This window comes from Microtus pennsylvanicus, chromosome 11, assembly GCF_037038515.1.
Source record: "Microtus pennsylvanicus isolate mMicPen1 chromosome 11, mMicPen1.hap1, whole genome shotgun sequence".
Lineage (NCBI taxonomy): Eukaryota > Metazoa > Chordata > Mammalia > Rodentia > Cricetidae > Microtus > Microtus pennsylvanicus.
Genome location: NC_134589.1, coordinates 34,944,963 through 34,971,880, shown reverse-complemented (window position 1 = coordinate 34,971,880; position 26,918 = coordinate 34,944,963). Strand labels below are relative to the sequence as shown.

At 41.5% G+C, this 26,918-nt stretch overlaps 1 protein-coding gene across 2 annotated transcripts in view; it reads right to left on the bottom strand.

Annotated features, from left to right (window-relative positions):
* Nucleotides 1-773: 773 nt before the first annotated feature.
* Nucleotides 774-26,918, bottom strand: part of Vmp1 (vacuole membrane protein 1) — a 96,992-nt gene continuing 70,847 nt past the window's right edge. For both annotated transcript variants that reach the window (XM_075991217.1, XM_075991218.1), the window contains exons 9-12: nt 23,561-23,677; nt 17,522-17,583; nt 2,533-2,635; nt 774-1,568 (exon numbers count right to left, since the gene is read on the bottom strand). In XM_075991217.1, coding sequence (XP_075847332.1) covers nt 1,425-1,568; nt 2,533-2,635; nt 17,522-17,583; nt 23,561-23,677 — 426 coding nt within the window. In that variant the 3' untranslated portion in view covers nt 774-1,424. The remainder of the gene's footprint in view (nt 1,569-2,532; nt 2,636-17,521; nt 17,584-23,560; nt 23,678-26,918) is intronic.

Below are 26,918 nucleotides of genomic sequence, written 5' to 3'. Positions count from 1 at the left end.
TTTAGTTTTGATCGTTACTACCCCAATTTCCTAGTTAGTCTTCTCTCGATACTGCTGCAGTACCTTCAAGTGTCATTAGATGTAAGGACCATATTATTGACTGTAAACCATGAGGCGGGGTTATGTTTGAATGAAAACATTTGATGTGGATGATCAGATGAAAGATACCAAAATGTCAGACAGCCCATCGACTGCTGTTGCCATGAGATTCAACAGTCAACATCAGTCTGATAAGCTACCCGACAAGGTGGTACAGCCATGCAGATGTCACGACGGTTGGCAAGCAAGAGGTGCCCAGGCAGGACTTAAAGCAAAGCAAGCATCTCTGGTCTGCCGAGGCTTAACACCAATTCTAGGAAAGAAAGTGGTTTATTTTCCTACCAAGCAAAACAAAATGAATAGGGTCAATCAGAAAAATGTCAAAGGAAAATCACATTAAGAATAAAACACAGAAACACACAGAAGTAAACTTCCACCTGTTAATGTTAGATACAAACGGCTAAAACGAACACCAACATGAAAGATGGTTCTCACTAGTGCCCTTTGAGTTATACATCACTACTTCTTTTTTTAATATAAAGCAAGAGATTCCCATGCTAGGTGAACTTCACTCTCTGGGTCCAGCATAACAAGATATCTTGGTGGTGGTTCTTTGAGGCAATCAATTAAAGCTTAGGCAATTCTAGTTTTAAGTATATTTGGCAAGGCTGCAACTCACTTGGTAGAAGTGAAAAAGAAGCAAAAAACCATAGCACTAAAGAAAACGGACACAATTTCGGAATGATCAAAGATGTCTTTATAAAGTTTTTCATGACTTCATTCTAAATATACAGAATAAAAAATAGTGTACTCATTTGTGAGACACCAACCAGATTTTCCTTATACCTGTCTCAAAATTTAAAGATCAATTTCCCCAGAGGGTGTGCAATGCATCATAAAATGGCCTTTTTTTGAGGGTGGGAAAGGAAGGCATATTAAATTGTTCCATGATAGACATGCAAAACTGCTATCCAATATATATAACTTATATACATTTGATGACTTAGAAAAAAACAATCATTTGTGACAAGCCTAAAAAGCCTGTCATATTTAACATATTTTAGAACGTTTAGCCTGGCAGGAGTTCTCCAATTGTACCATGTGGGCCCTTTGAAAGTAAGAGAAGGGCAATTTTTGTTGCGTCTGCAGCATAGCATCGCATCCACCCTAAGGAAATACAATGTGGATTGGACGGAGGGTGGAGACCTTACCTTAACACATAAGGAAAAGTATGTCAGTGTAAAAGACGGACTAAACTGCTTCGGGAAGAATGTTTTAAAAATCAATACAGGCTGGAAAAGGGGATCTTCCTTCCTGGTTAAAGCTCTCCCAATGTGAAGCAGGACCCCTCCATGCTAACTCATGGAGATAAAAACTTTCTCTGCTTATTTAGTTTTCTCCTCTGAGTTCAAGCGCTGCTGGACTCGTTTGGCGTAACTTTGTGCCATGGAGTTAATGATAGACAGGATAAAGTAACACACCATGACCACGACCAGCTTCTCAAACATCCAGGACAACCAGTTTTCTCCCTGCAGGAGAGAAAGCAGAACAATTCAAGAAAAAGGCTTTCTACCGTTCAACAGCCAGAAGGATATTACTTACAATACTTCAAGAGAAATGATGAGAACTTGAGGGTTGCCTAGACAACCCAAACAATTCGATACCGTTCTTTAGGTATCCTGAAATTTACACTTGGCCTCCCTGAGTTCACTCTGCTGGATGCACAGCTGATGCTAACTTGTATAGTTTAGGGAGTGGGGGAGGATGGCTATTCTTTTATACTGGACCCCGGGAACAGTGGTTTGGTTAGAGTCCACTCTCTACAGCTGCCTTGCAGATCTTGCTGGGGAGGGGAAAAAAACCTCAAGCTTTGTTTTAAGTTAGAGCTGCTTTTAACACATGAATGGAAGCCGTGTGGACGACTGACGGCAGCAAAGGGCTACAGGAAGTCTAAAGTCAATGAAAACAACCGCTTTCCTCCCGGCTTCTTGGTTCAGGTTGCTCCTTATCCCTGCTGGTTCTTTCCTCTCTGCCTTAGAACTGCTGACAAAACGGTCAGGCTTAGTTTATTCAAGTTAGAAGGGTCAGCTGTGGTAGGAGGCTTGTTTTATTTGAAAAAGTAAAAAGAAGAAAGCAAACAGTGGCTTTCTCACAGCAGAAATGAAAAAGGATATTCATGTTCATGTTACCTAATACTTGGTGATGGTAAAATTTCTAACGATTTTACCCGATCTGGAAGTGTATGTAATAACTCAATTAAGATCAAGACAACACTGTACACAACAGAACCACTGTCTTCAATTACCCTAGTCTTGTTTCTGAAAACCCCCGAGAGACACAAAGACACATTCCCCGGTGGAGAATACACAGTGCCCCAACTCCTGCTAACACACTGACAACAGCCTCACTCACTCTGCCTAGAAACCGGGAGAGAAGAGAATCGAATTTGAGTCTGAAGCTGCTGAGTGGGGGAAGCCAGAAGAGGGTCCTCACCTGTGGGCTGCCCACTTCGCTTCGGTGGTGGAGCTTCTGCCGCTGCGCCTCCAGGTACTCCTGAAAAGGTTTCTGCAGAGACGGACCTATGCCGGGAACAGCACTGGAAGCAGGTACCAAAGCACAAGCAAAGACACATTTGGGAAGAAAAGCAAGAGAAACGTTAAAGAAAATCCATTTACCAACCCCCCCCCCAGCCTAAAAAAAAAAAAGCAGGGATTGCATAAAAAGAACAAACTATGACAAACAGAGCAGAAACAATCCCCTGAAGCGTGGCTAGTGGATAAAAATCCTCCTTCAAACAACTTCAAACATTAACATATCTGGGAGAAACTAGGAATGCGAGCCCAGAGCCGCCGAGTGAGCGCAGCGCGGCGGAGACTGCACACTGGTGTGGCACAAAGAATAAAATGAATGACTTCTGAGAAGTCCCACATTTATCACCACTAGTTCCTGTAAGAACTGGTTTAAACCGATTAATAAGGAAATGACTTATGCTTGTGTCATCTCTAGTTAAAAAAGAAACTGCCCTCCCTCCCTCTGACTGTCCCATCTTCTCAGGAGGGGGTGGGGGTGTAGTGAGTGTGTGTGGGGGGGTGGGAGGTGCTTTCTCAATCCAAGTCCTTATTAGGACAATCCCTGCGTCATCCTTATCCAAAAAGAATGCATTAGCACATTCGGAAGGCACCTCCCCCTCCCCAGAAGTCAGTGATTAACAAAGGAACAAAGAAGGAAGTACGGACCTTGAATCATTTCACGGCTTATGATGGATGTTTGCACAGAAACTTCTGTACATTACTAAACAGCCTGTTCCAAGATGTCTGGATAGCTCTCTCTGATAAGGCTCTGGACCAAGCAAGCTCCCCAGAGTCCGTGGAGCCAGTGCTGTAAAACCGGTCTGGCAACTGAAGCTCCCAGGCTACCAGGTCTCTTTTTCTTTTGATAGCTAACAGGCTTTTTAAAATGGGACTGTGGGGGCAGTTTTGAAAAAGTAAACATCCTTATTTCCTGTACCCTTTACTTTCTCATCTGTCTTATTTGCTAACAGGCAAACAAGCCTATATTTTCTCTAGGGCCAGTGAGAGTGCGGAAGGCGCACGTGTGCAGTGCCCAGTGCTACTGAGAAGAGTACTGACTCCAATGAACTCTTTTTTTCTGGAACAATTAAGTTGCTGTTTACAAGAGCAGAAGAACAAAAGAAGACTTTTCTTTTTTTCTTTTCTTTCTTTCTTTTTTTTTTTTTTTTACAGTAACAGCTTCCCAGCTGCTGGACATTCCATTTCTTTCCTTTCATTCAATTACCTATTAATCACTGAACACTTACACGAGTCTCTGCTTTGTGTCCATGATATAGAAAAGGGATAGCCAACTCAAATAAACATCTCAAAACAAAGTGCAGCTGGCGAATTCTCCCACTCATGCAGTCCCAGCACTCAGGAGGCAGAGGCAGGCAGATCTCTCTAAGTTTGAGGCCAGCCCAGTCTACAGAGTGAGTTCCAGGACAGCCTTGTTTCAAAAAAAGAAAAAAACAGAAAAAGAAAAGAAAATGTGTGGACAGATACACTGACTTTGAATGAAACAGGTGCACAAGAGCTGGGAGACTCACTCCTCTTCATGGGTCAGTTCAGGCAGGCGGCCTTACTTTCCTTCCTTCCCCCCCCCCCTCTCTCTCTCTTTCTTTCTTTCTTTCTTTCTTTCTTTCTTTCTTTCTTTCTTTCTTTCTTTCTTTCTTTCTTTCTTTCTTTCTTTCTTTCTTTTTTGAGACAGGGTTTCTCTGTAGCTTTGGAGCCTGTCCTGGAACTAGCTCTTGTGGACCATGCTGGTCTCAAACTCACAGAGATTTGCCTGCCTCTGTTTCCTGAGTGCTGTGTGCCACCACCGCCCAGCTTAAATGAGCTTTTACCTGCATGTATATATTTGCGTGTGTAGGGTGCCACAGGATGCCAGAAAAGGGCTCTGGATCCCCTGGAACTGTGAGTCAGCATGTGGGTGCTGGGAACTGAACCCTCTACATGCCCAACAGGGCTCCTAACTTCTGAGCAATCTCACCACCAGTTCTTTCTCACTCTTTTGTTAAGATAAAGTTTCACTAAAGCCCTGGATGGCCTGAAATTCACAGAGACCTGCCTGCTTCTGCTTTCTGAGTGCGGGGGATTAAACAGATACGTTCTACCATGTCCAACAGAGGACAACTCTTGGTTCTTTCCTTCCTCCTCCTGCGTGGGTCCTATCATTCTAACTCAGGATGTTAGGCATCTCAACCTGCTAAGCCATCTCACAGGAGACAGGGTTTCTCTGTATTGTCCGGGAACTCAGAGCTCCTCCCCCTGCTTCCCAAGTGCTGGGAGTAAAGGCGTGTGCTACCATGCCCAGCATCACAACGTATTCTTGTCCCAGAGTTTTTGAAAGAAAGACAAAAAACCATTGCAACAAGTACTTTTACCACTAAGCCATCTTTCTACGGCCCACTCCCCCCATCTCCCCGTCTTTTCAGACCAGGGCTCAAGCAGCTCAGGCTAGGCTAGAACTTATTATTCAACCTAGACTTCACTCTACCTCCAGAGTGCTGGGATTACAGGCCTGCACCTCTACACCCTATTTATTCAAGGCTGGGATTGGATTCCTAGCTTCATGATGCTAGGAAAACACCCGACCAGCAGAGCTACATCCTTAGCCACAGCTGTCACTCTTAACACACATTTAAAACAAACTACAACAGTCCATAAATTCATTCCTCAAGTTATGTGTGAGCAGGAGACTAGAAGCAAGAGTCTATTCTGACACGCTAGGAGTAGTGTGCTTGCAGGTGTGCGCGCATGCACGCGTATATGAGTGTGTGTGATTACAACACATTACAGTTCAGCGTCCCCTTGTGCACACAGCTCAGAACTCTTTATGTCAACCCTCAGGGTGAAGTCCTCCACCTGCCATTAGGTGGTGGAGTTCAAAGAGTTCAAAGAACTAGTTTGGTGATACAGAGGAATACAACGTTGAAGAAGAACAAATACAAGCAGAACTATGCTTTAGTACTTAACTTTAACTAGCTTTATAAATAGCTATTTACTGCTGGGCGGTGGTGGCGCACGCCTTTAATCCCAGCACTTGGGTGGCAGAGGCAGGCGGATCTCTGTGAGTTCGAGGCCAGCCTGGTCTACAGCGGGGGGGGGGGGGGGGGCATGGATAAAAAATTTTGTGGATGACTTGGGAAGCAGAGGGAACTTCCGAAATGGAGGTCAGCCTGGCCTACAAAATGAGTCCCAGTGTAGCCAGGGTTACACAGAGAAATCCTGCCCTGAAAATAAATAAATAACCCATCCCCCAAACTAATTTTTTTTTTTTTTGTGAATGGTAGGATTTGATATTTTGTTTCTTGTTACTGACTTTTAGAACAAGGGGGAAGAAATAAAAAAAAGAACCAACAAAACTAAACAACAAAAACCAATCATAAACTCTTAAAAGAAAACCCCCAAGAAACTCTAAAGCTCAGAACTCAAACTTGATTTAAGATGACTGTTTCCCATGGTTTTGGACCTAAGTATATGTTAGCACAGACAGAAGTCAAACTTCTTGGCAAACAGTAATTACTGTTATAAAAAGAAGAAAGAAGAGAAACCATCTGTATGTAGTGTCTCACACCTATAATTGCAGCACCTAAGAGGATGAGGCGGGAGAAATGCTCAAGTTTGAGGCCACAGTGGCCACAGCCTGGACAATAGTGTGAGACCCCATCTCAAACCAAACAATACAAATAATAAATACACTCAAAATAACATGAGGGGAAGAAAAGAGTCCTGACCAGTTTGTAAGTAAACTTTTATTTTTAAAATAATTTTTAGAGCACATTTAACTCTATTCATGTCTCTAACAAGACTGCGCATTCTGAACTCTCTTCTATCTCCTCATAAAGGCTTGCATTACCTTCTGTTCTCAGATACGCCAGGAACGGTCAGTCCTGAGGAAGCCCCAGAGCTGGCAGAGGTTGGGGAAGAGTGGGTGGGATGACTATTCCATAATGTGCAAGTTGTCATTTGTTGCTTAATACAGGTCCTATACTTTTTCCAAGTACACTAGAATCCATCAGTTATTATTATTATTATTCATGGGCATTCTTCTAAACTTTGTTTCAAGTTGGTTCACTACATATAAAACCACACTTAAGTACCTTTGAGTTACTTCTCCATCATGGGGAGAACAGCCAAGCTAGACCCTGCTATGAAACTGAGCCTTTCCTTACACTCACGACTCTGTTTGGACTTTCCTAGTCAAATGTGCTTTTTGCTAGTGTATTGTTGTGACATGGGGGCATTGTACTTAATAGAAATATGAGCTGAAAAAAATACTGTTTTGCTGAAAATGAGAGAACATGCCTATAAAACCTGCACTGGGCAAACTGAGGCAGGAGGATAGCAAGTTCTAGATCAGGCTAGAGTACACGGTGAAAGCTTGTCAAATAAGGCCATCCAGAATGCTCAGTGGGTTAGGTGCTTGTCCACAAGCCTGACAGCCCATGCTTGGTCCAAGGTGGAAAGAACACCGACTTCTATAAATTGTCGTACACACACACACACACACACACACACACACACACACACACACACACATGCTGGGCATGGTGGCATAAGCCTTTAATCTCAGCACTTGGGAGACAGAGGTCAGCCTACTCTACATAGTGTCCTCCAGGACAGTCAGAGCTACAAAGAGAGAACTTGTCTGTCTCAACGTGTCTCCACCAAAACAAACAAACAAACAAACAAAAATAAAACAAAAAACCCCAAAGCCAAACCAGCAAAAATGTACTATTTTGTTAAGCAGTAGAAATTCCTCTGACTACTGCAGGGGACATGAATGAACTTCCCCCAGGATCTCAGCATATAAATTATATCTTACTGTAAAAAACATACTGACATGGGTCCGAAATAGGAAATTATGGGTATAAGGTGATTTCTCTGTGCACCACTCTGAGGCTAAGTTATCTAGCAGCCCTCTGCTGAGTTCCAGACAGTAATCATCTCAAGGTCTGAACATGGGGGTCGTTGAAAACTCACAAATGGTCTTAGGGACACAACTTGGGTCATCATGTTTGGCATCAAGTGCTCTTACACACTGAGCCGTCTTACTGGCTCGAGACAAGGTTGCATGTAGCCCAGATTGGCTTGGAGCATAGCTAGGAATGCTCGTGAATGCCTGGTCCTCCTGCCTATCACATCCCAAGTGCTAAGATCAGAAGAATGGGCCACATCTGCCTTCTAAAATCCCCCCCCCTCTCCTATTTTTGGCTTTTCAAGGCAAGGTTTCTCTGTGTATCTCTGGCTGTCCTGGAACTCAAAGAGATTTGCCTGCCTCTGCCTCCCGGAATACTGGGATTAAAGGCGTGCGCCGCCACCACACGCTTCTAAAATCCATTTTAAGGCTTAATTAGCAGACGAAATGTCCAGGAGGAGAGCAAGCTATTCCTACAAAATCAATCTCCTCTCTTCCCCCTCCCTCTACATAGGCTGTCTTGCTAGAACTCACAGAGACCCACCTGACCCTGCCTCTCGAGTGCTGAGATTACAGGTGTGTACTGTTGTGTCCAACATTATTTTGTCTTTTTTTTTTGTTGTTTTTCTGTTTCTTCGAGACAGGGTTTCTCTGTAGCTTTTGGAGCCTGTCCTGGAACTAGCTCTTGTAGACTAGGCTGGTCTCGAACTCACAGAGATCGGCCTGCCTCTGCCTCCCAAGTGCTGGGATTAAAGGCGTACACCACTATCGTCCAGCTATCTTGTCTTTCTAATGGACAGCTATAAAGAGCTTTTTAGGAATCTGAACAGCCAAACCTGTGTTTGAACAGAAAGCTTTTGTCTTAAGAATTTTCTGGATTCAATTAGTAAATGAAATTTATCCTCTGGCTTTAGAGAATTCTTCCTTGCACTTTTTGTTCGGTTGTTTTTTGAGACAGCGTCTCAAAATATAGTCCAGGTGGGCCTTGAATACACATTCTCCTACCTGGGCTCCTTAAGTGCTGGGGTTAGGGGCATCCACCTAGATTTCCTGGAGAATTCTATTACTTACAAGACAGCTGGGTGCAGTCCAGAAGCATAGGAACACAGCCCTAAGTAGAAAACTATCTCCCCTCTCTTCTTCTGCGGGGGTGATGGCGGTGGACAGGTGAGTGCAGGCTAGCCTAGAGCTCTCAAGTCTTCTGAACAGAATGAGCCGGACATTTAAGGGAACAATGGGATGTGCTTAGGGATAAATAGGAGGCCCTTTCCACTCTGCTTCCATCATATGCAGACCTGTCTTCTACATAACGAGGAGTTAAGTCTCTTTCTTGGTAAGAGACTTGTAAATAATTCTGTTTTTAGAAATAGGTACACTCTAGTCAAACACTGTAGGGTTAAATTTTCCTTCTCACTCTCCCCAGACAGTGAGTGATCTAAACAGGCTTAACGGTTAGTATTTTAATGAGTTGTCATTTCCTGTCTGATAAAGATTCTCACAGTATTTAACCACCAGTTTCCCTGGGGACCAACCAATACTAGAGCTCTATTCATAGTGACTCAGAACCAACCTCAGACTCCTGGCCTTATTCAACAATGACAGATTACCCGACATCCTCCTATGAAGGTAGACTCCTTACAAAGAGTGGGGGAATTTATCAAGAAGCCTTGTGAAGAAGCCAAAGGCCATCTCCTAGGCCTGCACTAATATTTACAGCAGTCCTGCCCTCAGAGATTAGAGGGAGAAATCAGAAGACCTCAGCTATGACCTAATAATGCAAGAGCAAGAGTGGACGGGCACAGACTGAAAACCAGCACTGTGGGTTTGGTGTTCTGAGGCACGGTTTCTCTGTGGAGCCCAGGTTGTCCTGGAACTCACAGATATCTATCTCCCGAGTGCTGGGATTAAAGGCATGTGATGCTACTGCCCAGAGAAAGATAAACATTTTAACCTAGTAAAAAGAAGGTCTAGTAATTGAACACAGAATATAATCTATGAAGCTGATATATAACGGGGAAATTGGTGACTTGTATAATTTACTTCCTTTTTGGACCTGAACTGTGGTTTCTTTATTCACCAGGATTTTGGAAGAGTACTCCAACATAAAATAAATCCAGAGTGAGAATTACATACTACACTTAAAAATTCAGGGCTTCTTATATGACTTGTTTGGACTGATAGTCTCTGGCACCTTCTAAAATTTGCCGTGATTCAACCTCAGGGTTTGGGATTAAAACATCTTGAATTGCATTTGCATGTGTGCCCCTCTGTAACAGTTAAAACTTCTTTTGTATTCAAATTAGCTCACTGTGTAGCTGGTGGTATTATTATACACATGAAACCACCCTTTCTTCCAGGCTTGCTGGAAGACAGAAACTTCAGGAGCATGGTTGCTACTGCCTCAGTGAGTTTCTAGCACACAGGGTTTTGCTTTTGAACATTTGGGGTTGTTTCCTGTAAGAACCAGAACATTAGCTGCTACTCTCTCCAGCAGAATGCAGACCTGAGAATGAAGGGCAAAGGGGACTCTGCCAGTGAATGAAGGAGGAGTTGAAGGAGTGGTCTGCTGTGATGGGAAAAACAATCCTTCTGGTCTCATTCAAACAGCTGATTGAGACTGGCCCTCCACTGCCTTCTATTGTGCGGCCTCAGCTCATCTTAGAAATGCATCTTCATTTCAGTTTTCAAAGCAGAGAGGCTAACCAATGCATCAGGTTGCTTTTATTGGAGACAGAGTAATATTCTGTAGGTCAGAATGACCTGGAAATCATGGAAATCCTCCTGTCTCAGCTTTCTAAGTGCTAAGATTACAGGGGTGAGCTATCAGGCAAGAATTCTGACCTATTTCTATTGATATTTTCTCTTTATGTTGCTCTGACTATCCTAAAACTTGTTATGGAAACCAGGCTGGCCTCGAACTCAGAGATCCACCTGCCTCTGTCTCCAGAGTATAGGGACTGAAGGCGTGTATTCAGTATCACACCTAGCTAGTTTTTATATTTTTATCATTTTTTTCCAGCCTCCTTTTAATTTTCTCCTTTCTCCATCATGTGTATACCACCATACTCAGTTGCAAATTGTACTTTCTTTTTTCTTTCTTTTTTTTATATTTATTTATTTATTTATTTATTTATTATATATACAATATTCTGTCTGTGTGTATGTCTACAGGCCAGAAGAGGGCACCAGACCTCATTACAGATGGTTGTGAGCCACCATGTGGTTGCTGGGAATTGAACTCAGGACCTTTGGAAGAGCAGGCAATGCTCTTAACCACTGAGCCATCTCTCCAGCCCTGTACTTTCTTTTTTCTTGAAGTTTTTTTTTTAATGTGTATGTGTGTGTGCCTGAGTGCATGTATGTATGCACAGGTGCCTAAGAAGGTATGGATCCCATGAAGATAGTTACAGACAGTTGTGCCTCACCCAACATGTGTTCTAGGAACAGAGCCTGGGTCCACTGAAAAACCAGCAAGTGCTGTTAGTCACTAAGACATCTCTCCAGCCCTGTATGTATCTAAGGAGTATTTATAGGGTAATCCCCTTACCCTGTAAACTCGACACGTCTAACATAACTGGTTTTCAGCTGTACTACTCCACTAAAATGCTGATAGCTGTTTCTCTTTGACAGTCTAATTATGACACACCCCGGAGTCTATGACAGAAACGCTGAAGGGTTTCTCTAGACTACCGCAGACATAAGAAGGGCTGCTCTTGTCACCAGAGGAAGGTCACTTTAAAAGTAGTGTGTAGAACTGGATCCCTGAAGCCGGGCCTAAACTTTGTTTATCCTTTCCCAGAAATGAATGCTTGTAGTCCAGACTTCAATAGCCTTTTAAGAAAATTATTTCATAATTATAAATGTCAAAAAGAATCAGAGACATGAACTAGTTTACATTTTAGATTGAAAAGATAGTCAGGCAAGGTGGCCAGGGGCATACAATCCCAGGCAGAATTCTAGTGAGTTCAAGGTCAGCCTGGTTTACACAAAGTGAGTTCCAGGCCAGCCCAGGCCACACAAGGAGACCCTCTCTCAACAACAAGACATCAAACAACAACAACAACAAACTCAAACAGAAACAACAAAAAGCAAAGGTTGTGTTTTTCCTCCCATGGTCTAGACTGACATGGCTCATTCTAACTGCTTTCCATAGAGGAGGAACAGGAAACAACATTCCGATTTCAGCTTAATTACTAACTGGTTCAAATCATCTCTCTTGCCACAGGCAAGCCTGACTCTGAGGTCAAACACCAAGTTAACTCAAAAATAGGAGACAGCAAAGAAGAGCATGGAACATTCTGTATCTGGTAAAAAGTCCCTGTTCCAGCCAACCCCATCCCCCAGCCCTCGAGTTCAATGACTTGAGTTATGGAAACTTCTCTTGTGTGGTAAAACTGGGGACTTTGTCTTCCAATAAGACCCTGGCAAGCTGACAGCAAGCCAATGTTCTGCATATGGCTTGTTGCGAGTCATAGACTTAATGTTATTTTCTGGGAATTCTTAGCCTCTATTTGGTGAGAATTCTGGAACATGTCATTTTATAATTACAATTTTTATCATTTGGTTCTGTACTTCAAGAAATATGTGAAGGTCTCACAATGGAGAAAGTCTACAATTAAAAAAAGCAATTTTATGTCATCATAATAATATTCAGGCCACAAGAAATAGAATAATGCCTTTCAAGTTCTCAAGTTTCCTGGTGCTTTGATGCTTTCTTCTGACTTTCTTCAAAGAGTGCAAAACAACATACAAGAAAACCTTTAAAAACAACAATAGAATTCTGTCTCTATCCCGCTAAATATACCTTAATATATCTGCTAAACACACCTTAAATTAGAAGGCTGTTCTCTGCATCCTAACCTCTCAGAATATGTAAGTGATCTATCCAGTACGTCTGATTATTTACATGTATAGCCAGATCAACCTATTGATTTAGAAGCTGATAATAAGGACTTTTCCCCTTAAACCTAGTGATACTGACAACTACTTTCTAGAATTGTCTTAGAAATAAAACTGTTAATTACAGGGCCTGGAGAGAAGGCTCAGTGGTTAAGAGCATTGCCTGCTCTTCCAAAGGTCCTGAGTTCAATTCCTGGCAACCACATGGTGGCTCACAACCATCTGTAATGAGGTCTGGTGCCCTCTTCTGGCCTGTAGACATACACACAGACAGAATATTGTATGCATAATAAATAAATATTGAAAAAAAACTGTTAATTACAATTGGAGGATAGGCACTATTTAAATTAGGGTATCATATTTAGCTAGGTTACTCCAAACTTATATTATCAGGAATAGCAGTTCAAGTCAGCCAGTGGTGGTGCACTCCTTCAATACCAGCACTCAAGAGGCAGGGGCAGGCAGATCTTTGAGTTTGAGGGCAGTCTAGTCTACAGAGAGAGTTCCAGTACAACACAGAGAAACACAGGACAACACAGAGAAACCTCTTTCGAAAAACCAAAAACCAAACAAACAAAAACAAAAACCAGACTGGAGTAGGGGTGAGGAAGGAAGGAAAAGACAGAAAGAAGGTATTCAAGAACATTCTCAGCTATACAGCTAGTATCAGACAAACCTGAGCTTCATGAACCCATGCCTTCTTTCTTTTATAGCAGTGCTAACACACATCTTTTTTTGGGGGTGGGGGACAGGGTGTCTCTGTGTAGCCCTGACTGTCCTTGAACTCACTCTGTAGACCAGCCTTGTCTCCAACTCTGAGATCCGCCTGCCTCTGCCTCCTGGGATTAAAGGCACGTACCAACACCACCACTTGGACAGGTATTTAAAAACATTTCCTATTTCAACCAGGCATGGCTGTACAGGCCTTTAATCCTAGCAGAGGCAGGATGATCTCTGTGAGTTTGAGGATGGCTCGGGCTATGTAGAGACCTTGTCTCAAGAGAAAAAACAAAACAAAAACAATTTTGTATTCCAATACTTAGGAAATCAAATATTGTCATGTTTGATTAGAGATTGTGATTATAAATTTATCACTGACAAAAAGTATTTTTTTTTGGCATCTGGTAATGAAGTCAAATCTAAATTCCATTATTTAAAGATATTTAAAATTTGTTTGTTTACTTGGCCACCGAGCCATCAATCCTGCCCCACACTTATGTGACTTAATAGCTAATCCAGAAGCTGAGACAATCCTTGCAGCTATTTCTTAGAAAAAGATAAAGCTATCAGGAAATTCTATCATGTCTGAAAACAGTTTAGAAAATTAAGACTACCTATCTGATTCAATAAAAACACAAATCTAGTAACTCTTGAATGTATTAGAATGAAAATCATCTTTAAAAAAAAAAGACAATTTCTTGTAGCCAGTCAGGCCTCAATCTCTGCTTAATTGAAGCTGACCTTGAATTTCCAGCCCCTCCCACCCCACCCCCCAACGCAACCTCCTGAGCCCTGGAATATAAGGCAGCTGATACCACACCTGTTTCATGTAGCATTGGGACCGAATCCAGGGCTTTGTGCAAGCTAGGCAAACACTTAAGATACATTCCCAGATTTTCTATCTTTTAGAGAAAATAATCTTTGGTTTTTTCAAGACAGGGTTTCCCTGTGTAGCCTTGGCTGTCCTGGAACTCACTGTAGACTCACAGATATGGCCTGCCCCTGCTGCATGACTTATATATAATTTTGATAATGTATATGTAAATGTCTGCATGTAGGTATGTGCACTAGTTAAGTTGCCCATTGAGGCCAGGGGAATGAGATCCCTTGAGCTGGAGTTGCAGGTGGTTATGAGCCATCATTGTGGGTGCTGGAAACCAAACCTGGGTTCTCTGAAAGTACTCTAAACTAGCCATCTGTCATCTGAGGGACCAGACTAGTGGAGTTTAAAAGAAAGGAGTTGGGGACTTGAAAAGACAAAATATATTACACTTTAACTAAGTTGTCCAAAGGCACTTCAACTTCTATATACTGTAGAGAAATGGCAGAATTTCTTAGACTCTCCAAAATCGGAGGAAACAAATAAAAAAGCAAGGGGTACGCAAATGACCTGTTGACTTTTCTATTTGGATAGCATGTGCTCATTTTCTGAGTGCCTGCTATGTGTCAGTCAAGGGGTCAGGTGCTCAGGCCAATGAACAAGAAAGCATGCTCTCTGGTATTAGGAAGCTTACAGAGCTAGACATGGGGGCATTTGCCTTTCATCCCATCACTTGGGTGGCAGAAAAGGGGATCTCTATGGATTGGTAGAAAAAAGATGCAATCAGGGTTAGGGAGGTAGCTTGTTGGTAGAGTGTTTGATCCTCAGAGCCACATAAAACTGAACCTTGTGGGGAACATTTATAATTCCAGCATTCAGGAGGTGGAGGCAGAGGATCACAAGTTTAAGACCAGCCTCGACTACATAAGAATGTTTGAGGTTATAAGACTCCCAGAAAAAAAAGGGGGTGGAGTGCAACAAGACAAGTAATCATATATTCATAAACATAAAAACAAAACTGTAAGTGTATGTACTGTATGTTGCTGTGCAGAGAGGTTCCTAGCTCAGAAATACTTGACCAAATCAGAAGGTTTTCTGAGGATAAAAGCTGAAATCTAACGGGCATCTAACTGTGGATGACGGATGAGGTTTACCCTACACACAACATTTGGCACCAGTGTGGAAAACACATGCACTTTTTGTGCTGCTGGGGAGCATACGTGGGACATTATACATGTGAGACCTATACTTACAATTGAGCAATCCATGTCTATAAGATGATAATTGTTATTTGCGATTGAACCTAGGGTTTCAACATGCTGCTCAAATGGTATTTTGCTGAGCAATACTTTTAGCCCCTGGAATGACTTGTCAGACTAGGAGCTGCTAAGAGTATACAATGTGTAGAGGACAAGGGCATTGTTAGATGTCTCTCTTTTTTTTTTTTTTGGTTTTTTTCGAGACAGGGTTTCTCTGTAGCTTTGGTGCCTGTCTTGGAACTAGGTCTTGTAGACCAGGCTGGCCCTGAACTCACAGAGATCAGCCTGCCTCTGCCTGGGATTAAAGGCATGCACCACCACTGCCCAGCAACATTGTTAGATGCCTTAACAATGCATGGGACAGTCCCTCATAGCAAAGAATTATTTGGCTTGAAACATCACGAGTGCAAGGTTGAGGCTTTACCCCAAGGCAGATGAATGGTGGGAATTGCAAGCATCTGTGACACCGAGCAAGAGACAGACACTCAGAGCTCTATACACCTTTTTAAGGAACTCTGGTTTTAAGAACAAAAGGAAAACAAGTGAAGGTGTTATGCAAAAAAGAGTAGAGGATTGAGGTTACTGTTGGTAACATCCCCAGACTAAAAATTTTAGAAAGTTACTAACAGTGGTACATTTTAATAGATGGGGAAGGACAGGAACAGTTTCAGCAGATGAGACGGGAGCTCTGTAATATAAGCTTCTAGAAACTCCAAAGACTCGAAAAACACGACGGTGGTAAGGGTGTAAAGCAGCTGAAACTGTGACTGAGGAGAGGAGAAACCAAGTGGGTGCCACACGCACGATCATTCTACAACGTGCAGGCACGCAGGACAGCTTACAATGTGTCTGCTCTTTCAGAACTGTCTCAAGACCTCAGGATGGCCTCAAACTCTGGACCCTAATTTAGCATCCCCCAGGGCTGGGATGACAGGCCTGAACCAGCAGGCCTACCTCCCCTTGCTCTGCTTTGAAAGTGATATATGGTGACATATGAAGGATTTAGTTTATACAGATTCAGGCAGTGAAAAAACCAGAGAGGTTTCATATATAAATTATTATATATTATATATACATATTAATAATCAGAAATTTAAGAATTAATAAACCAATACTTGGTTCTACTTAGTATAATCTCAAGAATATATTTTTCCTTATTTTATAAGAGATGAGATATAAAATACTGTAAAAACTATTTTTACTATAAAATATAACACATAACAGTAATTATGCTAGCCAGGCAGATCTCTGGGATTTCAAGGTCAGCCTGGCCTACAGAGTGAGTTCCAGGACAGCCAAGGATACATAGGGAAACTCTGTCTTAAAAAACCAAAAGAGTAACTATGCTAAATAGTACACAGTTTAAAGGATAATAAACCAACACAAACTCATCACCAAATAGTAATTCATTTTAGATGGTAGACAATTTCACCAATATTTGGTAGTCAGTGACTTTTAAGATGAAGATTTACATTAAGAATAAGCGAAACGCACTTCAACTTTAGCTTCCATCACGGCACACTCTATCTCTTATGAAAGGAAACTGCCTCTTGCAGAAAATGATTAAAAAGAAAAACCACATGAAGGATGAAGCAAACAACTAAGAACCCAGCAAGTCTTGGTTTTATTTCTAACGCCCGACTTTTCAAATTCCAGTTAAAATTAATCAAAATGAGCATTTCTTTACTGTTTTGTAGACACATAGCAGACAACTTTGTGATATTATCATTCAAACTATATGTTAAAATATTATAATAACAACTGTTGGCCTGTAGCCAGTGATTTTGTGACACTAACATTTGAATTGTAGGTTAAGAGTGAAATCAATCAATCAATCAGTCAACAAACAAAAGCACTGGAATTTAGCACTTTAATTGGCTTAATTTTTCACTAGTAAAATAACAGCTTCCTACTTCATAAATTTTGAGAATATTTTAACATGCCACTGAACCCCCTTTAGTGAAACACTAAAACTTCATGATTTATATTCAACTTAACATGCAACTGTGTAGTTGGCCTAAAGCCCCACTGAACTGTAATGACACATGCATGCCTTTTCTACAAAGAGAGGCCACAGACTTTAACCCCAAAGCTCTTTGAAATCAAGATTTATGTGAACTGATACATATTTAGCTTTCAAAGAAGTGGAAAAAGTGAACTTCATTCTTCCCTTCAGTTGGGCAAGAATGTCTTTTCAATAACTACCAAGAGGGCAAATGCTTTGTTTCTCAAAAACAGTCGTTTTCAACTCTTTATCCTACTTTCCTTTTCCACACACAATATTAATATTAGTCTTTAAGGAATTACTCACCCAATGAAAGCCACCATCTGCTCCACAATGTGCTTGCTGAAAGTTATTATAACAAAGATTTTCTGTAAAGAAAACAGCAGTTAAATAGTTATTTAAAAGAACTACCTGTAAATTCTAAAGTGTAACTATCTAAAAAGAAACAAAGAAGTGATTACCTCCTCCTAACAGTAATTTTAATACTTCTTTTAAAATAAGAGACCATTTAATTCAAGTGGTCCTTGGTATTTTAAAGATGCTCTTCCTTAAGCACAGCTGCAGTCTTTTACTAGGATACAGGAGTGTGTCTCAGAGGAACTGTGCGTCATGAAAACTGAGCCTGGGAGGAAATAGTGGAGCATCTTAGAATCCAGTACAGAGGAGAAGCCACAGGTTGCCACACAGCTCCCACCAAGGACTAACAGTAGGAGGCTGGCCTAAGTCTACTTTAGATTTTAGAAAGACTGTCTATCGTTTTAGGAAGGTTTTACAGCAACCAGATCAAAGTGCCCAGAACCTGGAACAAGCCCGGCCTTCCAGGTTTAGGGCTAAAAGTTTCTCGTGACTTTCCAAGATTCTAGTCTGGTGGGTATGAAGTACTCTATTAAAGATATCGATACTTGACATTAAAGCAACAATACCAAAATACCTTTATGGCTAGAAGGTAGCAAATACTCTCAGCTTGATTTAACACATGTGAGCATAAAGTACTTAGTATGGGTAACATTAAGCATTATTAAGGGTTTTTAGGAAACATAAAACTGAGAACACTTCTTCAAAATCTTGAAGAACTTTCCTGATTTTTCTACAAACGGTAGAAAGGTGGTAATTACAAAAACACAAACTTTCTCTCTCTTTCACTGTCTTTCTCTCAAATGCCACGAGAAGTTAAAAGAAAAGAAAAAGAAGCCAACAATGTAACATGGAATGACAGGGAAAGGAAAGGTCACATTTAAGTGTATGACTGATTAGGATTCAACAGCCTCTGTTTAACTTTAGCTTTTAAGGCTGCATAATAATTCTCTAACTAAATATGCATAAAGCTGGATTCCTGGAGTATCTCCAAATTCCTGATAACAAACTCTTCAGTGCTCTGTTGCTGTTAAATGATTACTCTAGACAGAGTGACCAAAGGGGAGGGGTGAGAATAAAACACATAATAACACACTTCCTTTTTTGTTAATCTTTTTTTTTAAAATTTATTTATTAAGGATTTCTGCCTCCTCCCCGCCACCGCCTCCCATTTCCCTCCCCCTCCCCCGATCAAGTCCCCCTCCCTCATCAGCTGGAAGAGCAATCAGGGTTCCCTGACCTGTGGGAAGCCCAAGGACCGCCCACCTCCATCCAGGTCTAATAAGGTGAGCATCCAAACTGCCTAGGCTCTTTTTTTGTTAATCTTTCACTATAAAAGTGATGCAAGTAGCAGGTAAGGCAGATCAATCAGGAAGAAGAGTAACACATCAAGATTATAGAAATGGTGGAAGGGAGGGCTGGAAAGATGGCTCAGCGGTTAAGAGCACTGGCTGTTCTTCCAGAGGCCCTGAGTTCAATTCCCAGGAACCACATGGTGGTTCACAACCATCTGTAATGATGGTTATGAAACCTCTTCTGGCCTGCAGACATACATGCAGGGAAAACACTATACATAATAAGTAAATAAGAGAGAGAGAGAGAGAGAGAGAGAGAGAGAGAGAGAGAGAGAGAGAGAGAGAGAGGGAGAGGGAGAGAGGGAGAGGGAGAGAGAGGGAGAAAGAGAGAGAGAGAGAGAGAGAGAGAGAGAGAGAGAGAGAGAGAGAGGGGGGGGGGGGGGAGGGAGAGAGGGAGAGCGAGAGAGAGGGAGAAAGAGAGAGAGAGAGAGCGAGAGAGCGAGAGAGCGAGAGAGAGAGAGAGAGAGAGAGAGAGAGAGAGAGAGGGAGAGAGAGAACCATGGAGTGAGTTTAGAGGGAAAGCACTAGCATAGGTGTCTACACCAGGAGCCGGCTAAGGCTTTCACTCATCAACAGAAATAATGGTGTGACTTTCAGTGATTTCAACACCATAAGCTTTCCCTACCATCATTGCCTAACAATGCAAAATCAGCCAGTGCCCGATAATTGCACAACTTCATTGCTTGAGAAACAAAACAAAATTTCCTTTTTATATGCAACAGCTTAAAAATTCACTGTGCTGGTAGGACATAAAACGTGTCAGGCATTTAAGAACACATGCTTCAGTCTTCAAGGCTGGAGGTCTGAGTGGGGATTTTAGCTGGTAAACACAAGGCACAGACCATCTTTCCCGCTCTTGTGCATACAAGAAACAAAGGAAAGGGCTATGAGGGATAAAGGAAGTGAGCAGAGGAAGTTAGTGGTGCTAGAGCAGACAAAGGAGGAAACGTGCTAAGTGCCCTTAATGGCCAAAGGGTTAAACTGACCAGTTGCCAGATTGTTAGTGTGTGCCTACTACACGCCAGAGGCTACTCAGTGTTAGAAACCCTCAGCGAAAGCCAGATCACAGTGGCGCAGGCCTTTAATCACAGCACTCTGCCAGGCAGAGGCAGGTGGATCTCTGAGTTCCAGGCCTCCAGGCCAGCCAGTGATACACAGAGAAACCCTGTCTCAGAAAACCAACAAAACACCTCAGGGATACAAGGAAGAAACCTTTCTGGGGCTCAGAATCCACAAATGTAGATCCCCTTTCTTGGGGATACAGACAGGCAAAATACAAACAAAAAAAAACAAACACAAACAACAATAGTCATGGTAAGTCAGCTGAACACAGATAATCATGTTAATTTTCATCATTTGGTAGTAAGACGATGTCTGTAAGGATCCTGCTCTAGACAGAGAAGCTGCATCTCCCTAACAAACAGGAAGATTCTAACCCAACACAATGGATGTGCTGATGAGAACCCTTTTTAGGAAGATTAACAGACAGAAAGACATTCATAAAAATAACTTATTGAAAGGCTGTCTAATGTTTAGCTGAGAAAAAAGGGGGAGGAAAGAAAAGCAAATGAGAAGATATGTTTTAGCACAGCACAGAAAAGTTTGTGTGTGGGTGTTTCCCTGGACTTTGGAACTGGTCAGAATGTTTATATTACTCATTAATACTGCCTAGTCAAGCAATGAGAAAGGCTTGTTCTCCTAAGCTACATCTGGATGCACATCAAGTGACATGCCTTTATAAGCATGTTACTATGTACAATGGAACACAGTAAACATACCCACAGTCAGTAGTAAAGGAACCAGATTCTTGCCTTTCAGAAACATAAATGGATTTTCTTTCTTTTGTCTCTACATAGTAGACAGAGAACAAACTTCAACTTCCAGAGCTTGTTTTGAATCCCAGGTCTTAAGGCAAGCCTTTTTGTTCTAAATGTAAGCTTGTTCTCTGTAAGACCGTAAAACTACCTTATACCTGCCATTGGTCTGATAAACAGCAGGCAGTAAACCATTCATTTTGCTTAATCATATCAGTAACTTTGTTAAGACAAGGCAAAAGAAAGAACACTGGACAGGACACACAGCTTGACCTGGGTTCAAGTTCTAGCTGTCGGCATTCTCATAGACATGTATTACTTATTAGCCACTCTAAGTATGACGATTGTACTCAGAGCATTTCCTTCTCAAAATTCCACTGAGTATGAGAAATTTAATTTCCATTAAAGTATGAGGTACAACATTAAAAAATATGAATTGGTTTGGCTGGGCGGTGGTGATTCACACCTTTAATCCCAGCACCTGGGAGGCAGAGGCAAGCGGATCCCTGTGAGTTCGAGGCCAGCCTGGTCTACAGAGCTAGTTCCAGGACAGGCTCCAAAGCCACAGAGAAATCCTGTCTCGAAAAACAAAAAACAAACAAAAAGAACAGGCTGGTATATTTTAGAAGAAAAGCTATGCATATATAGCGATAGACAAGTGCTCAGCATTAAAACTTTACAATAATTTTCTTTACGGGTGTGGCCCTTGGTAGGTCTACCATGCTCAAAGGAAAGGCCATATATTGATGAGTACATGGGCAGTACAAATTGACATGATGAATTAAAAATTAAAAAAAAAATAATTTAAAGTTTGGTGAGTATTAAAGGTGGTGGGGAGGGGTGAATGGGATAAAAATATATTGCACAAAATTTTAAAAGAACTAATAAAAAAGAAATACGCAATAAAAATTTATGATAGTATAAAGAAAGTTACTTTACTATAGAAGAGTAAAATAAGACAGATACAAATTTACAAATTATGGGGCTGGAGAGATGACTCAGTAGTTAAGAGCTCTTGCTGGTCATGAATAGGCCTGGAGTTTGGTTTCACAGGACAGCCTCTTTCAGCCTCCTTGTGCACCAGGCACATATATATGTATATATACATATATATATATATATAGTGCACACACATTACATGCAAGTAAAGCATTCAAACACAGAACAAAAGAGACTACAACTCAAACTGTTAAAGTAAAAATTGAAACGACTGGCACTTCTGTACTTACAACTCAAAAAGCTATGTTAGCATTCTTTATCCCCCACACAAAAAAGAAGAGAAAAACCATCTTGAGAAATGTTACAAAATACTACTAATCAATAAAATATTTTATTCTTACATTTTTCATACAGTGATTATATTTTAAGCACATTAAGTAGCACTGCAGTATTTAAAAAAACCTTGTGTTCACTGAACTAAACATTTTTTTGGGGGGGTTTATAACCCCTGTAGCCTGAATCCTGGAACTCACTCTAGACCAAGCTGGCCTCAGACTCAGAGGATCCAACTGCCTCTGCCTCCTGAGTGCTAGGATAAAAAGTGTGTGTACCACACATGACACTGACCTAAACATTTACTACAAGTGGGAAGAAATAAATGCCTTGAAGTAGGAAAAAGATATCCTTGATAGTTGAGTGATCATTTTGACAGCAGAAGATAGACTCAATAAACCTGAAAGGCATGTCACTGTCATCAGTATCCCTACCCCTTTTTGAGACAGGGTCTATCTATCTCTGGCTGGCTTGGAACTAGCTATGTAGACCAGGCTGGTCCTGAGCTGATGGAGTGCAGGGATTAAAGGCATGAACAAATACGCCTGGGACTCCTCCCTCCTTTTAAAAATTTTATTTATTTGTTTATGGGTGTTTTGCCTGCCTGCATGTATGTGAACTATGTGCATTCAGTGTCCACTGAGGCCAGAAAATGTCAGATCTCCTGAGATTAGAGCTATACAAAGTTAGTAGCCATGTGGGTGCTGTAAAATGAACCAGGGTCCCCTGGAAGAGCAGTCAGTGCTCTTAACTGCTGAATCATCTTCCCAGCCCCTCATCCTCCCTTTTAAGAACCAGAGCCAGGGAAGTGTTAGGAGGAATCAATGAGGATAAATTTTTATTTTCAGAGACATCATTCCACTGTTCCTAACTTTCTTTTAGTAAATTCTTATTTGTTGTAAACCACACTGATTAAAAACACATTCTTTACAGGTTAATTTTTATCAGTGAGAATTACCCTTAGATGAGAGAAATCACAGTCCAAGACGCAATGATTTTTCTCTCAATTAGGTTCTTAGCCTTTTTTGATTTGTGTATCTTAAAGATGAAGCTAAGAGTGGCTTTGAGAGCTAGCAGAGTCTCACTTGCCTAACCACACAGCCAGCATTTCCTCATCTCCTCAGCTACCCCTTCCTTCCCCACACTAACCTCTGTCTGGTTTTCGGTAAAGGGTATTGGTGCCGAGAGGAAGCGCCACGTCGAGTATGTGACAGAAAATAAGAATCAATGAAAGGTGGCCCGGCACCCTTTCATGTGGTGGTCAGGAAGGAAACTACAGTTTTTTGACTGTGTATAGGAAAATGATGCATTTTCTCACATGAGAATACTACTTTTATTTGATAGGTTTTAGATAGTTTCATGGAACAAAAAAATAAAGCAAAAAGGAAAAAGGAGAGAGGAGGAGGAAGAAGAAAAAACAAACAAGGAAATTCACATATTTCTATAATTACGAGCTCTATTATCTAAGTACGCAACTAACTGATAGAAGCAGGAACTAAAAGTGCCTTGGTTTGATCAAGATCATTAAGCATTGACTCAGCCATAATTACCTGGATATGCATTTTAATGATTGCTTTTCCAATCAGGGTTGCACCAAAGAAGGTCCAGAATGGTACAAGGAAGTGTCCGCATGTTATTCCAGCCAGGTCAAACAGGGGATTTGGAATCTGGGGGGGAGGGATGTGAGAGAAAAACAAAACTTTCATACGTAATTCAAAGGAAAACTTTAATTTGGTATGTGGTACTCTGCTTTAATCAGTACTTACCATGTGACACAGAGAACGTTCCCTGGTCAATGCAAGACAACATTTAGAAGACCATACGAGCACTCTGCATGTCTAACTACAGGCCAAAAGAGGGGGTCAGGTACTATTAAGATGGTTGTGAGCCACAATGTGGGTGCTGGGAATTGAACTCAGGACCTCTGGAAGCGCAGTCAGTGTTCTTAACTGCTGAGCCCCTTCTCCAGCACAACTGGGTAGGAATTCTAACATGAGTCCCTAAACTGGGTCTCATCCATAGCAGACTGTCATTCTTGTTGGGGAATACTATTTTAAGGTGTGTGACTTTTGCTTATGCTGCATTTGATTAACTCTGTGAAGCTATGCCACTTTGCCACTTGATGGGTCTAATAAAGACCTGAATGGCCAATAACGAGGCAGGAGCATGGATAGGCGGGGCTGGCAGGCAGAGAGGATAAACAGAAGGAGAAGGATGCAGCAGTGAGGAACAAGGAAAGGAGGACGCTAGGGGCCAGCCACTCAGCCAGCCATGGAGGAAGATACACAGAAGTAAGAAAAGGAAAAAGCTGGCAAGAAACAAGCTGAGCTCAGGCTGGGCATCCCTAACAAAGAATAAGCCTGTGTGTGTGATTTATTTGGGAGCTGAGTGGTAGGCCCTGCAAAAGCCAAAAGAGTAAGAGCAAAACCAACCAACAACACATTCTATAAGATCACAGCAAACTAAGCCGCACACTAACACAGTTTTTAACAAACAAGAAATGGATAAACCCATGGATCTGTAGAAATTTAATTCCTTTTAGTAGACTTCTGCTCATTTGGTGGCTCTTTTCTATGGGAAGGAATGAAGGCAGTCTTAACATTATTGAAGATAGCCAGACAGTGGTGGCGCACGCCTTTAATCCCAGCACTCGGGAGGCAGAGGCAGGTGGATCTCTGTGAGTTCGAGGCCAGCCTGGTCTTCAGAGTGAGTTCCAGGACAGGCTCCAAAGCTACAGAGAAACCCTGCTCGAAAAACAAAAACAAAATTATTGAAGATTTCTAAGTAAATTCTTACCCCAAACACAATGATCTAGAAGTGCTCATATAGTCAGTGAATATTATGTTAAATCCATAATAACATTTATTGATGGATTTTTTTTTTTTACATTTAAAAAGTCATTGTTAGCTGCTGGTGCCATATGCCTGTAACTGTAGCATTTGAGTTAAAAAAAAATAAGATCTTGTCTCAAAAAATAATTCATTATTTGTATTTCATTTTAAGAAAGCCTGAGGCTTGCAGCCATGTGGAGATGTGAAGGCACACCAGTGCAGCTGTTTGGAATCCTCTGTCCCAGACAAAGGAGTGATTCACAATAAATACCTTTCTAAACGTTCCCACATTAAAACAGTTTAACGTAAACACGTGAAGAAATCATAACCGTTTTTGACCATTTCATTTATTTTTTTTTCTCCCACAGATATATTCTGCCCTTGTGACTGTTAGCTGGGCCATTTATAAGTCAATTAATTTATACTTTATTTTTGAACTCCAAAAGAAAAGAAGTTAAAAAAATATTTGCCACATGTGTTCTCTAAGAACACTGCCCTGACTGAATGAGGACTCAAGTGTTCTCCAATGGTGTTTACTCTGCATTCAGGCTCCTCGTGCAAGGCTCTTTTGCTATAGTGCAGAGTTCAGAGGCCACATTTTACTTTTAACTTGCTGGACATTTCACTCTAGTTGGATACTCTCAGAAAAGGATAATCAAGTCACTAGGAGACAAGCATATCATGGTTGTTTTTTCTGAAGTTATAACTAAATAAATCAAGAGGACAACCGAAACTAAACTCCTTGGTTGCAGGGCTGGGGAGGGAGCTGTTCTTCCAGATTGCCACCCACATGGTGGCTAACAACCATCTGTCACACTAGTCCCAGTAGATCCAATGTTGTCTTCTTGCCCCTGCAGGCACCAGTTACTGACATGCATGCAGGCAAAACACCCTTGTATATTAAAACAACACAATGTATGCCAGGTGGTGGTGGCGGCGCATGCCTGTAATCCCAGCACTTGGGAGGCAGAGGCAGGCAGGTATCTGTGAGTTCGAGGCCAGCCTGGTCTACAGGAGCTAGTTCCAGGACAGGCTCCAAAGCTACAGGGAAACCCAGTCTCAAAAAAAAAAATCAAAAACCAAACCCAAAAACCAAACAAACAAAAACCCCCTACAATGTAAACAAAGAAACAAACTAAAAAAAAAATCCTATAAAATTGCTTTAACCTAGGAATTTTATCTAAGTTTAAAAGCAGGGTGGTTGTGGCCTGTGCTTTTAATCCCACCACTTGGGAGGCAGAGGAAGGCAAATCTCTGTGAGTTCAAGGACAGTCTGGTCTACAGAGCAAGTTCCAGGACAGGTTCCAAAGCTACATAGAGAAACCATGTCTTGAAAAATCAAAACAAACTAATAAATTGTCTCTTTAATTTTAATTAAAAACATCTTAAAAAAATTTCTAGGCAGTCAAACTCATCTTTAAACTTATGTTAACTCTTATCTGTACACAATCAAGAGAATGTCTAGAATGGAGGAGTGAATTTCCAACACACAGTTACAAATGAGTACCAATAAAGTTCATTTTCCCCAGGAATACTGAGACAACTTTTACCAAGTGTTCTGGCTAGTTAGGTTGTTCTAAGCAGTTTGCCTTACCAACACACCTAACCCCATATGAATCTATTACACTCATTTTGCAGAGAAAAAATGTTTATACAGAATAAAGCATTTCCCCTACAAAAAAGATCTGAACCCAGGCACTCTAGCTCTCAGCTTGTTCTCTTGGCCTCCAATCAAGAACATTATCATGCAATAGGCTCCTCAGTACCATAGTACTTTTCACTTAACACAGTATCTTCCTTCTTTTCTTCTCTCTCTTTGTCCCCCCCCCCCCCCCCAAAGAGACATGGTTCCTGTGTAGCCCTGGTTGTCCTGGAACACACTCTGTAGATCAAGCTAGCCTTGATCTCAGAGATGCACCTGTGTCTGCCTTGAGAAGCAGGGCTGAAAGTGTGTACCACCACGCCAGGCTAAACTTTTAAAGATTTATTTTATCAATTTTTCTGAGACAGGGTCTCTCTATGGACCTCTGGAACTCAGTGTATAGACCAGGGTGGCCTAAACTCACAGAGATTTGCC